A 14,486-nucleotide genomic window follows, 5' to 3' on the forward strand; every position below is an offset into this window, starting at 1 on the left:
CCCATTATTCACAGTAAAAAAGTACAAAACACACACACACACAAAATAAAACGGGAGACAAATTAAATACCAGTAGCTGAGTGGATGAGTTCTTGAAATTTAGTATGTTGGATTTGGTGACAGTGGTAGATGACAAGTAATTCCTATCTACTATTGTGCTCAGAATGAATTACTTAGAGTCAAGCAATGTCTGCCACACGATGCGCTTTGCCAGTGTCCCCTAAGAGGAAGAGCTGTATCTTTCTGGCACTCACCTGTGAGGAAGAAACATACAGCCTAGAGAAATGATTTGAACTTAAATTGAGGACAGTGCAGAGAGCTATGGAAAGGAAAATGACAGGTGTACTAATGTTAAGAAACCAGGACGGAGCAGAATGGTCAGGGAACAAATTGAAGTTAACTATTTCCTTATGTTAAAATTGCAAGCTGGTTTGGTTAACATGTTTGAGCGGTTAACAGCGCAAAAAAAAAAAGCAAGGACGATGGAAGCACTCATTGTGTCTTCTCTTCCTTCGCCTTTGTTTTTTCGCGCTGTTAACCACCCAAGCACGTCTTTTCTTAACGGCAGTCGAGATCTTTGAATTTGAAAGATGGCACGGAAACGGCCCATTCTGCATGATTCAGGTCGCTTTTGAACCAGTAACCTTATCCAGTATGTTGCAAGAGAACTGTACTTCCCACCAAACATGTCATCATGGAGTAAGCGTGGCGTCCAACGTGGCCCCCCTTGTCTCGCACCGACCCTGATAAGCAGTGGCAGTGTTCTCGTGATTCCGCAGCATTGACACTTGACTTTTAAGGCGAAAGCCTTTAATGCCTCATGCTGTCGTTTACAATCCGTGTCTGCAGCCGTGTCTGCAGCCATGTCTGCAGCCATGTCTGCATCCATGTCTGCATCCGTGTCTGCATCTGTGTCTGCATCTGTGTCTGCATCTGTGTCTGCATCTGTGTCTGCATCCGTGTTGGCAGCTGTGTCAGCAGCTGTGTGGACAGATGTGTGGACAGATGTGTCTGTGTTTGGACGGGTGTCCACCAAGATATGTGAGACAGTTACTGTGTAGTTTCCTTTCCTCAAATACAATTTTCATTTTCTTCATTATGGCCCTCTTTGTCTTCTTTCACTCCCACTTCCTCCCTTCCTGTAAGGTGTGGTTAAGGTGTCCATGGAGATGACAGAGAATTACAGTGCCATTTCCTTTCCTCAAAAAGCGTTGTGTTCAAAGGGCAATTGGCATCGCGCTGAACGGATGATGGGGTTCCCTGGACTCCCTGGCAGCGCTACAACACGCTGTCGCGTTCCACTCCTAAAGGCGAAGCTTAAGCGTCATTAATTAGTAGTTAATTAGTATTTAGTCGTTAATCAGTAATTAGTCACTAATTAGTGATTTGTCATTACTTCGTCAATTATGTGTGATGTCATCCAGTGGTGACGTCACCAGTGTCACATAGGCAAAGTGGTGAGGAAAACGCTTTCGCCTCTACGCGCTTTAGACAGTCAAAATGCCCCCTGAATTTTTCTAGATGCAAGCGTCAGCTTTGTGGGAAAAAATGACGTCTGTTCGTCAGAGTTTAGTTCAGACAGAGATGACTGCTCTTGAACTGTCGACAGGTGCCCACCTGTAACTTGTGTTTTCAGCGTTGCTGAGGAGATGCTTGCTTTCTGAGCCTCTGTTCAGGTACCACGTATGCTGTGAACAATTCCTTGCACCAGCAATATAACGGACGGAGATTTTGCAGGACAGGCCAGGTTCGTGGCACTCCACTGGGGAGTAGCCAAAAGCTTTGCGCAAAAAATTTATTATTTTTTTTACTGATCAGAAAGTTTGGCGTTAACAGTTCTGTAGCTTTGAATACTCATTTTTGACATAACGCATCATGCATATATTCTGTATTATATATTCTCCAAATTTAAGACTGACTATATTTAATATTTAAGGGAATTTTTAGGTAACACTGTCGAATTTTGCCTGTCAGATTTTTTTTTTTTCATTAGCAATACATATCCTGTTTTTGTTCTTAAGTCATTAAGGAGAGAGCTCTGTTGGCTGCACTATGATGTGCTGCAATAGAGCAATATTTTTGCATTTATGGGTGAATAAATTTACTTACACACCATCCTGAAATTACCAGTTTTCCTGCTGTAAGGAAAGAGTTTATGATACCTAGGCAAAGTCAAGAAGAAATAGGCTTGGGCAGGGCACGTAATGTGTAGGCAAGATAAGTGATGGTTCTTAAGGGAGAGCGTAGCAAGGGGCGGCAGAAATTTAGGTGGGTGGATAAGATTAAGAAGTTTGCCGGGATAGTGTGGCAGCAACTGGCAAAGGACAGGGTTAATTGGAGAGAGGTATGGGAGAGGCCTTTGCCCTGCAGTGGGTGTAGTCAGGCTGATGATGATGATGATGGCCTATATGTAAAGTCTGCCTATCACCCGTGTGTAGAGCGTTGGAATGGCACACTTTCCTGCTCCAAAACCGACACCCCATCGTCATTTCTAGCTGGTACAGCCTATGGTTGAGTGCAAGTAGAGCCACATAGACCGGCAAGGAAGGTGGGGGTGAGCACTTTGCCCAGAATCAGTGGGCTGCTTTCTGTATTAGTGCAAAAGTGCTACTTCAGGAGGTCAAACCAGCTCACCGGTTTGTCTGAAGCTTGACCTTGTGGGTGACCATGGGCAAACCTTAAATTAATAAAATAAATATTGCCATGACTGGGATTCGAACTCTCGGCGGCACGAACAGATCAGCTTCACAGGCCACTGCACGAGAGCACTTGGCTGTCGCCACAGCCGATCACTCCTCGTGTTAAACTGCAACACATTCTTGTGCTCTACATTGCACGTTGTCGTCTGCATCGACTAATACTACTACCAAACTAATATTAGCACTTTGAGCTGTGTGGCAGTAGTGGCGTAAAGATGTACGCTGCATGTGTTGGCGTGGACAACGTTGTGGCAGGAACACTGCACTAGAGCAGTACGCTTTAGCGTTGACAACATTGCTACAGAAACACATCATTGGAGCTTAGGTCGCCAGCGTGCTTTGGGTAAATTGCCACTGATGATGAAAAAGTTGACGCACATAATTGACTTCTTGGGCAAGCGCGCACCTCAATTTCGCTTTCAGGTATGTGGTGGTGGTATCCACCTGCAAAGAGATTGGGGATGTGATCTCATGTTTGGTTGGGAATGGTTAGCTGTTGTATAAAAATAATGTGCGGGCGAAGCAACATGTCCAGGCTTTATTGGCTTAGCTTGACATTTTCGGCGGCAAAATCGCAAGTGCACCCTCAGGCTTGCTCACATAAGTTTGGTCAACCTACGGGCTCACTCAAACTGAGAATAACTCAAACTCATTTAGGCTCACAACTCATTTGGACTCACTCAGACTTGTGACTCATCTGAGGTCAGCCACTCCAACTCGCGATTCACTTTGACTCGCAGCCCATCTGGGCGCACTTACCCATCTCGACTCATCTGGATTACTCACTCATTTTGGGCTCACTCATTCATTTTGACCCACAAATTATGTATTTGTTAATTTATTTATTTATTCGAATACCTGCAGCACCATAGATGGCATTACAGTGGGAGGGAATAACACATAACACCTATGACAACAGGCAACAAACTGATGTACAGACAATGCATCACGACAGATCATCACTGCAGGCCGAGGACAAGGGATTTACAAAGAGGAAGCAAATAAATCATTTGGCGTTATTGACACTGCCTCTTTAGAGAGCCTGTTCCAATCTTTTATAGACCTTAGGAAAAAAGGATACTGGTGCATGTCATTTCTACGGGCAGTTTCCTTTACTTTTAACGGATGATCTTGCCGTAACGAAACACTGTGGTCCATGAATATACAAGTCACGGTTTATGCCAGTCTTACAATGATAAATTCTGTGAAAAAATTTTATTCTCAAAGAATATCTCCATTTTTCTAGTGGCTGCCATCTCAGAGAGTTTTTGTGGATGAAATGCTAAAATTCCTGCTTAAATTATTAAAGACTTATTGAACACCCAACTTTGTACCCTCACTAGTTTATCTATATCTGTTTTGTACCAAGGGTTCTGTACTGAATTTTTGAAATTGGAAAAATTGGAATTTTTATGGCAGTAAGTGGTAATGGTTAACTGTTATGCCTGTTGCCGAGTTAAAAACACTAGCCCAGCAGCAAGCCACGCCCGAGAATAGGATTTGCTTGTCCAATAGTTATGTACAGGTGCCGTCAAAAGTAAATGAAAGGCAATATTAACGAAAAAATTTAATCATTGCCCGCTCAACTCATGCATCCTTGAATACGTATGTGCAGACTGATTGTGATTGTGCGAATTGCACTCTTCACCAACAAACATGGACTATTATGCTTTAGATTTAAAGAAATTAAATTTTTTTGATAAAGTCACCTTCCATTTACTTTTGACGGCGACTGTACTCATGTCAAGGCCTTATTAAAGCACGATCCGAAGTGCTTTAGTTAACAACTTTCTTGTCTGCTTCTTATTATTGGGGTGGTTCTTAAAAAGCGTCACCTTACATCAGGATTACTTCTCTCCTGTTGACATGCCTCTTGTGGCTTCTTATCTCTGCTCTTGTCTGCCCTGCTGAGTTGTGTCCACTTGAGAAGCCCGCAGTGAGCTGTGCCGGTGGCCACAGTTGAAGAGGCACTCCACGGGCCATTCGGCAGGCAGCAGGGATTTTGGCAAGTCTATTAGCGTTGGACTGTGGAGCCTCTTTGTATGCGTAAAGTTCATTGATCATGAGGGGCATGCAACACCTTAGATTTAAATGGCCTGCCTTTACACCATCTACAGATGACCAGAATAGTGAGTTATCTTTCATGACCCAACTTTCTATGTTGTTATACGGGAGCGCTTTTTGATAACTGTTGCCAAAAAATGATGTTCTGAGGCTTTTTTTTTTTTTTTTGCTGTCCTAAATTCACTCTTCTCGAATTTTATTTAGCATAGTGCAAGCTCCCTTGTTGCTGAAAGTACGGTTGTGAATGGCTTTGAAATGGTGTGAGAAAATACTGTTGTTAGGATGATCGAGCTGTTTGGCTAATTTAGGTTTACAAATAAAAAAAAAGAATTGAAATGAATACCAGATGTAACTCGGGGTTTGACGGAAATCAGCCTGGTCAGGTGTGTTCATGGTGGAAATTCTTCAAGTGTCGACCAGTCATTTTAAAAAATGACATTTCAGCCCCTCTACGGGGGCCTTGTTCATAGTGAAAGAAAGGAAATGAAGGTAGGTTATATACGTTTCATGATATGACGTAAGCAGCGGGAGTATATCGAGGGTTGATTGCCTTTGTTGCGATGAAGCGTGTGTGCCGTCATCTGAATATTAAAAGATTGCAGGTAAAGCCTCGTCACCTTGCTCTTTTTTTTCCCCAATTATCTTCATGCCATCCCAGTCTGTGCCATGGCCCTTGGAGATAGCATGATCAGCCAGTGTGTTGGCTGCCACGCGCTTGTTCTTGACATCATTGTGGTGCTGCTATAATCTTTTCAGCAAATCACCAGTTTCACCAATGTAGACATGCTCACAGTGAGCTAAAGGAATCCTGTGCACAATGCCCGGGAACTTCTCCTCCTTTACCTTGTCTCTCTCACTGCAACCATCACATGTCTGGGTTTCCGCGTGGATGCATGGGCAATGTCGACTTCGTAAGATCGTAATATGTGGGATAAGCGTTCGCTTACTCCTGAGACGTAGGCTGTCGGAGTCCTTTTCTTCTGTTGCTGAGGCTGCTGTGGCGGCTAATGAGCTAGGCGATTCTGGACTTTCTGTATAAAGGAACTGGGATAGCCCGAAAATATCAATTAAGGTGGGGTGAGACTTTGAAATCGAGTTTCAAAATTTGGCTGTATAGTAGTAGCAATAAAAGCTATGGTCATAAAATTTGAGAGGAATATTAAAGATAGACGCAACTTGCAGCAGACTCAAAAAATTAGTTTTAAATTTTGCAGTTTTTATTTTTGTTTTTTACTTTTTATACGTTTGTACCTTTTATTTAAGATCTACTACCCACAGAGTGTTCGAATTTTGCACAAAGGTAGCAACAAATGCTTCACAGACGTGGAACTAGAATTATGTTCCTACAACAAAAAATAGATTTTTTACATTTTTTTGCTTTTGTCGATGCATGAAAATTGCCACTTATGACCGTTTTTTTTATGCTAGAAAAAAAAACAGAAATGCACCTAGGCTGTTGATCCTAGTTCCAGTTATGTAACTGCCAATAATTAACACCTCAGAGAAATTTTGTTTGCTTGTGCCCTATAGTTCCCGAGAAAAAGGTACACAAACATCCAGAAATGTTGTTTTGAGAAAAACGCCGGTAAAGTCTGAAAACATTTTTATTCTTCAAAAATTCCCTGGGCTGTAGTCTTTTGAAGTGGCAGCTTCGCCATACCCTTTCTCTTTGTTTCTTTGGTCCTTTCCTTCCTGTTTCGCTTCAGATCTCAGCTTGAAATCTTTTTTTTTTACCCTCCGTCTGTCTAGAGACGCTAGCGTTGACACACACACAGGCCCAGGGGTGGCTCTCGAATGTTTCAGCACCCTTATTCGTGCTATATTTCCATCATTAAAGCATGTAATTGCATCATTGACCGCTGTCTCAACTGTTTTGAGACTGGCAAAGATGGCTTCAGGACACCTCACCCAGAATAATTGTTAGTACATCGACAGCACAAGGGGACAGCGTCAAAGATTAGTGCGCAGCCATAAACAGAAGAGCAACAGAAGGAGCCCTAGTGGCTTACAAATGAACTACTCACAAGAATAAATTCAAAATCGAAACCGAAACCTTCAGAGCATTGACTTTCTGCATGTATCGGAAACGAAGAGACTGCGTTGAGATCACTGTGGAGATTAGTGGTCGAGATACACCCACTTTTCCCGTGAACGTGTCGAAGAAAAAGGAAAAAAAAATATTTTTGAAACAGTGAATACCCAAGTGTAATATATTTTCTGAAGGATAAAGAAATTCTCTATCAGATGATTGAAAAATCTCAAAACTGAATTTTTTGACCAAACAAAGTCTCACCCCACCTTAAGTCACGGCGAACAGTATCCAGATCCATCGCTGTCTCTTTTGGCATAGAACAGCGATTTTCTACCCAGTGGACAAGTGAAGTGACAACGGACTTCTTGTGACAGGACAGACGTAGGGAACTGAAGCTGAGGTACATGCCAGCGTGTGCGTGTCCTTGCAGAATACACTGAATGACATTCCAGGGCCTTCGTTTTTCACTAGAATGTCCAAAAAAGGCAGACGACCATCTGCTTCCTCTTCTGTAGTAAACTGTATAGCCGGTTCCATGCTGGTGAGGTGCAAAAGGAATTCTGTCAGAGCTGATTTCTTGATTATGTAGAAGCAGTTGTCCACATAACAATGGAAGACTATCGGGCGCGGCGTGAAGCTGAAGGGCGTGAAGGGCGCAGAACTCCAGTGGCTCCATTGTCAAGTTTGTATCGGTGACAGAAATTGATGCGCCTATAGCCGTACCCTGGACTTGTTTAAAAATATTCTCCTCGAATGTGAAATAGCTGCTCGACAGACAGAACTGAAGAAGTTGCTGAGGTCTGGAACTTCAGTTGGTGTTCTTTACAGTGGGGTTGCATCTGCCTGGAGCGCATCTGTGCAAACCTTGACGGCCAAATCAGTGGGTACGCTGGTAAAAAGCGACTTCACATCAAATGACAGCAAAATTTCTGTGTCCTCTGTAACTGTGTTGCAACCATGTTGCAGCACCCTAAACTCGTGAAGCATCCCACCACCTGAAAAAGCAACCAGTGCACTGGCGTAAATGACAGTTTCTCTGCACCAGTCAAGGTGCAGAAGCTCTGTTAGGTTCACTGAAGCCGTAGTTTACTCAGTCTCGTTAACATATACAATCGAATTCCACATAGAGTTTGTCACACCATAATGCCAATACTTTTTCCCCAGAATGTGGCTGCCACAACAGTGTGCAGTGAGCATCGCACTTATGGAGTTAAGCCTAAGTTAGAATTGCACTAGACAGATTACAGCATTGTTCAAAAGGATACAAACATGTAGCTAGTCTAGCCTCATGCCGCAAGTAAAGCATGATCTCTTCGGCGTATGCCGCAATTTTAATCGCGTAACTACCTGTGATGGAAGGCTGCGGATATCTGCATCCCTTATGATCATCCCTGAAGTATGGCTCATGGCTGAGAGCTAACAAGAGGGTCGACATGGCAAAGAATATGTTGTATAGATGGGAAGGCACTTAAACAAAAGGTTGAAAGAGCACTTGTACTACGTCAGCAGAGTTGTAACCGGCATCTTGACCTCACAACGCAAGGCAGGCTGGGCAATTAGGAAGTTTGCAGGGATATGGTGGCCGCAGTTGGCACAAGGCAGGGTTGGTCGGAGGCTTATGGGAGAGAGGCCTTTGTGCTGCTGTGGACATAGGCAGATGGTGATGATGGCAACCTTGACATCCTTTGCCAAGATTGCAGGTGCATCCCAGAGATCACAAAATCCAAAGCACTTCACGCACATGAAAACCAAGCAGTGTGTGGGATTACTGATGCAACTGAAGTTAGCTGGTTGGTGGATGAGTATGTCAGTTTCCTTTCTGTATGGCTTTCAAACAAGGAGCTTTTGTTTTTCTGCAGTGGAATGATTTGTCAATATTGTATGTGCCTTCCATTTCAAAAATCATGATTTTTTTCATGCTTGACTAATATTTGCTTTCTTTTTTTCTTTTGCTTTTTGACTGCTTTTGCAGTGACTACTCTGTGTTAGTCTTTTCCTGCTGTGCATCTGGTGGCATGGTCTCTCTCCATTTAAGACTGCTTTTGCTTGCTACACTGTACCCTTTACACCTTCTTTAGCTGTGTTTTTGCTTGGCATTTTAACCCTCTCCTTTGCCCTCATACCTTGAGCATCGCTTTTGACTATGCTTTTAGTGCTTAAAATTATTTTTTGCGCTAATGTGAGGTGATTTTATTTTTCTTTTCTTTTCTCTTGTGCTTCATATTGCATTGAAGAACAGAATCGCCGCTGCTCTCGGCTGTGCTCAGTTTAAAGCTGATGAAGAACCTTTGAGATAAAGTGTCAAAAGCAACTACGGCAATCTCAGATAATGTAAAAGAAGCGGTTTCACATGACTGCAGTCATTTGAGTTGAACATAGTCGTATCTTGCATCACAGTGGTAAAGCCGCGTGTCGGCAACTTTGAGCGTGAACATATAAACATTACAAAACTTTGTGGCAATATCGCAGTGTTCGCATGAGGGCTTCCCTTCTGTGCTCGTGTAATCTGTTCACCATTGTGCCCCTTTGTTGAAGTCATGTGGTGTTGAAATTTTCTGCGGTGCATAAGGGGTGCATAGAAGCAAATTTACTGCACAAAAGTTGGAAATGGTTTGGTTTGGTTTGGTTTATGGGGTTCAACGTCCCAAAGTGACTCAGGCTATGAGAGACGCCGTAGTGGAGGGCTCCGGAAATTTCCACCACATGGGGTTCTTTAACGTGCACTGACATTGCACAGTACACGGGCCTCTAGAATTTCGCCTTCATCGAAATTCAGCCGCTGCGGCCGGGATCGAACCCGCGTCTTTCGGGTCAGCAGCCGAGCACCATAACCACTGAGCCACCTCGGCGGCTCAAAAGTTGGAAATAGCAAATGCGTTGTTGTCTCTGTCGTCTGTGTTCGCCTTGCCCTGTGCACTGCAGTTGTGCTAAACCAACGTGCACGCACGTGTAGCTTTTGTTGACCATGGCTTGATGGCCTGAGAACTAGCACGTGGAAAGCTGAAATAATCTTATGGCAACCAGTGTCCCCTCTCCCCGTACACACATCCCGTTGGCTTAAATGGGCACCTGTCCAGTGACTTTTGTCAGTGTATGTTTCACTGGAGGCAAAGCATACTGTTTGGCTAGTTGGTCCATTCACATCTAGGACTTTATTTCCTTGAGGACATTTAAGGTTTTAGGCGTGCGCTTTTAGAAGCACACTATGATAGATAGAAAGACACTCAGGGTGCAATAGCACCAAGCTAGTTCCTTAAAGTGCTTTCACCAAAGCACTTTAAGGAATTAGCTTTATGAGTGTACACTTTTATTCTTTTTTTGCCTATTTGGTTGCGCATGCTTTTCTGCGTGCTGGTTTGTCTATTCAATTCTGAGTTATTGTTTTGAATAAACTATGGCCTCTTCCATATAAATGATGTGGTACAGGCAAGAAGTTGTTGCACTTTACTGTTTAAAATGAGGTTACGTGTTGAACTGCTAGCCACAGTAACTGCACTTTTATAGTGCTGAACGAAGACACCTTTGTGCTGAAGTTCTGGTCACCATAAAATTCTAGGTGCTTAGAATTTACACCTTGAGCCATAAATTATCAAGTAGAGGGAAGGACTAAAATTTTAGGAATTTTATGAAAACCTGCTTGTTTGTTCGCAAAATATTAACATCCTCCCAAATATAAATTCTGTCTGGCTTTCACATCTTTACACTGTGACTCTACACTGCTTTCGCGGGCTTGAATGTAGTCCCATTCACTCAGGCCTGTCATAGGAAGTCGTTATATCAGCAAATAAGCACATTTTAGACTTTTTAAGTGCTCACACTTGCGAAACAAACAAATAGAAATGCACATTCCCCGGAGGTATATGATATCTGCTATAAAAGGTGGTGGCATCCTAATTGAAACTGGCCTTCCGCATTCATTTTGCGTGCCTGGCTCGAGATGGCTCTACGCTGCTTGTTGCAACGGTTTGCAAATGTAAGCTCCAGCGATTCGCGCCACAGTGCATCCTTCGAGTTAGCCAGAAGTGACATCAAATGAGCTTTGTGCACATACGGTGGCAGTGTGACTGAAGGGAGATATCTGCCAGACTGACATGGGACTTTCAATGGGGCTGAAAGGACTGTTGTGTTCGAAGTGTAAATGACAACCGAGGCGATGGCTGCTCACCAGCTTGTGTTTTGCATAAGCACGTTGCGTGGAACTGCTATGGCTGGCTTTATGTGGTAAGGGCAGCTGTTACCATTGGCTCCAGAATCTTCTATTAAGATGCATGCTATCAACTGTGGGGGAGCTAACCACTGTTGAGGGTACATTGCGGGAAAGCGAACCGTAGGGGACGAGTGCGTCCCCATTACAACCTACCGTGTGATACAGTGCCTACATTTGTGGTATGCCTCGTAGCGTAGCTGCGATGAGCTGTTCGTTTTTTTGTATTGACATAGTTGCACTGCTGCGCCGTGTCTGCTGTGCAGGGCGGTTTCCGTCTCGGTACGTGCTCAGCCTGCTGCTCTTCTGGGGCTTCTTCCTGCTGTATGCGCTGCGCGTCAACCTGAGCGTGGCCATAGTGGCCATGGTCAATGGCACAGCAGTGCTGGCGGCAGGAACCACAGCCCACGGTGCGGACTGCCCCGCCCCTGACGGCTCCCTCTACAATGCCACCGCAGACCCCGAAACGGTGCGTCACATGACACGAAGGCACCTTTTGGTCACACCGCGTCTTCTTGTGGCACTTGCTGGGCTACAGAGCACCAGAACAACGGGCAGATTTAAAGGGGCGACAGTCTCGCTCCGCATTATTTTTGGTTCACTGCGCAGCTCCTGACTTTGTGTACAACAAAAAAAGCAGTTGGATCTTGCGAAGAACTATATTGTAGTCATGACCGTTGGCATCAGATATATATCTAGTACGTTTAAAAAAATTTTCATAATTTTTTTGTTTTTCACATTTTGATTAGGATAAAACAATGTCCTTCTTAGGACAGGCAACTCATTTTCTATTTTTATCTGCCATTAAAAAATTTTCCGGAAAAAGTGGCCTCATGCCATAATTTCCTCAAATCCAGTTTTTTTAAGTCAGGTGGTATTTAATAGCCTGAACTATTATAAATTAGCATAGCAGGGGCATCAATAATTCATTAAACAGTGGCAGTGCTGGCAAGGATGGCTTGGCATGTTGAGACTAGTAGTTGTCTGCAGTGAGCTTGCACCTCCGCCGCGGTGGCTCAGTGGTTACGGTGCTTGGCTGCTGACTCGAAAGACGTGGATTCAATCCTGGCCGCAGCGGCCGAATTTCGATGGTGGTGAAATTCTAGAGGCCCGTGTACAGTGCTATGTCAGTGCACGTTAAGGAACCCCAGGTGATTTCCGGAGACCTTCACTATGGTGTCCCTCATAGCCTGAGTTGCTTTGGAACGTTAAGCCCACAAAAATCAAATCAAAGTGAGCTTGCAGCCTTTATTGAGTGTGCTGTACCTAGCAGCGATTCCTTTGTTTCAAGTGATTTTATCATCATTCATGTCGCAAGTAGGATGTTTTTTTCTGCCATATGGCCAACACAGTAAGTAATCACAAAAAAGTTGGCAAGGAAGCACGTCCACCATTTTTATGCAGGCAGATTTTGCCACAAGTAATGGAATTTATTATTTTTTCTCAATTTCAAGTGTGGTGTGCATCTTCGAAACAAACTATTTTCATGATTCCTCGGGTGCTTACCTGGTAAACGTTGGCATTTCTGTGTTGCTATGTATTTTCAACCATTACAGCTCTTTGTACGAAATTTTGCACATCCCTGTAAAAAAAATAACTGCTGGCTGGTATTTTGCACTGCAATAAAAAATCGTTGTTCTTAACGTCTGGGTGTACTGTTCAAGTGGAAAAATAATTGTTTTTGATGAAAACAAGAAATGGCACCTGAAGTCATCCAACTTGCCCAACTTTTGGCATTGAAAGGGTTAACCCTTTTTTTGGCTGGCCTGAATTCCTTTGACTGCATCGTTGCACTGCTGAAGTGTGTTCTCCTTGCAGGCCGGGGGCGAGTTCAGCTGGGACGAGCGGACGCAAGGGATGGTGCTGGGCTCCTTCTTCTACGGCTACGTGCTGACGCAGGTGCCCGGGGGTCGGCTGGCCGAGCGCATTGGGGCCAAGCGGCTGCTGGGGGCGGGCATCCTGGTGACGTCCCTGCTCACGCTGCTCACCCCGTTTGCTGCCCGCATCGGCCCGGCAGCCCTGATGATGCTGCGCTTCGGCGAGGGCATCTCCGAGGTACCTCCCTCCTCCTCTTCCGGTTGATGCCCGACCCTGTCCTTTCTCGATTTACACTCATAGTATATAAGTGAAATGCGCAACAACTTAGACAGGACACAGAAAGAAACACATACAACAGTTCACGAGCTCGTGAACTGCGCTCGTGAACTGTTGTATGTGTTTCTTTCTGTGTCCTGTCTAAGTTGTTGCGCATTTCACTTACATATTATGCAGAACCAACTAGCCCGACAACACGCTCTTTTACACTCATAGTTTCTCAGCGCAATGTCACAATGTCAAAGAAAAGAAGCAGGAAGAGAAAGTGTTTGTCCTTCTTCTCTTCCTGCCTCTTTTCTTTGGCCGTGCGCCGTTGCACTGGAAAACTACGAGTGTAAATCAAGTATACCAACTGGCTCAAGAACTGACTCTACTGTCCTATCTCGTCCTCTCTCTTCACACCGCCACGGTGGCTCAGTGGTTATGGCACTCGGCTGCTGACCCGAAAGACACAGGTTCAATCCCAGCTGTGGTGGCTGAATTTCAATGGAGGCGAAATTCTAGAGGCCCATGTACTGTGCAATGTCAGTGCACGTTAAAAGAACCCCAGGTGGTCGAAATTATCCGCAGCCCTTCACTACGGCATCCCTCATAGCCTGAGTTGCTTCGAGACGTTAAACCCCGATAAACCAAACCTAAACCAATCTTTCTCTCTCTTCAACAAGCGGTCAACACTGTGAGCAGCGCTGCGATGGCTGCCGAACGCTTTTGGGTTGTGCAATTGCGTTATTGGTGCAGCGTGCGAAAAGCGAGCACTAGCTTCACAAGTTTATTTCTGTCCGATAACTGCTGTGCGCAGTTTTTGAAATTTTTTTTTAATTTCCAAGGTTATTCACGAGTGGTTGCAAAAAAACAATGTGCAGAAGGAGGCCCCAGAGTCGGTGACTGTAACGGGACCTCCTGTTACTTGCAAACAAGTGTTTAGGAAATTACATTCATATGTATAGGAAATGGCACAGAAGTAAAAATATTCCAGTATACAAAAGTAAACCAAATAAAGCTGTGTACTTGAAAAGGATAATAAATCTAAGTCGGAAAACATTACACAAAACACATAGAGCAAATTCAATTCAGTAAAGCTGCATGAACTAGAAGAAATTGAGAGCCTAACAGACTGAAGGAAATAAAGCAAGGAAATTCAGATGAACAGTGCGCTGTATGGACAACCAGGAAAAAATGCTTAAGAACTGCATAAAAGCATCAGTAAAAAAAGATTCCAATAATAGTGAGTATTCAGAATGGTAAAGGTGAAAGGTTATCAGTATAAATTATGTCCTGTTAGAAGAAAATTCTGTGGCATCCTGAAGCTGTGTGGATCCAGTGCACAGCTTCAGAGTTCCGCAGGAGTGGTTGAGCGCTTCCAGGATGTGACCTATGGTATGATAGCAAGCAT

At 44.1% G+C, this 14,486-nt stretch overlaps 1 protein-coding gene across 1 annotated transcript in view; it reads left to right on the forward strand.

The window, feature by feature from the left end:
- LOC149367931 (sialin-like) overlaps window positions 1-14,486 on the forward strand; it is a 59,507-nt gene that overhangs the window by 9,609 nt on the left and 35,412 nt on the right. The window contains exons 2-3 of the mRNA XM_089557941.1: window positions 11,266-11,468; window positions 12,818-13,054. Coding sequence (XP_089414067.1) covers window positions 11,266-11,468; window positions 12,818-13,054 — 440 coding nt within the window. The remainder of the gene's footprint in view (window positions 1-11,265; window positions 11,469-12,817; window positions 13,055-14,486) is intronic.

This window comes from Amblyomma mixtum, chromosome 1, assembly GCF_055824585.1.
Source record: "Amblyomma mixtum isolate Tamu chromosome 1, ASM5582458v1, whole genome shotgun sequence".
NCBI classification, from domain to species: Eukaryota; Metazoa; Arthropoda; class Arachnida; order Ixodida; family Ixodidae; genus Amblyomma; species Amblyomma mixtum.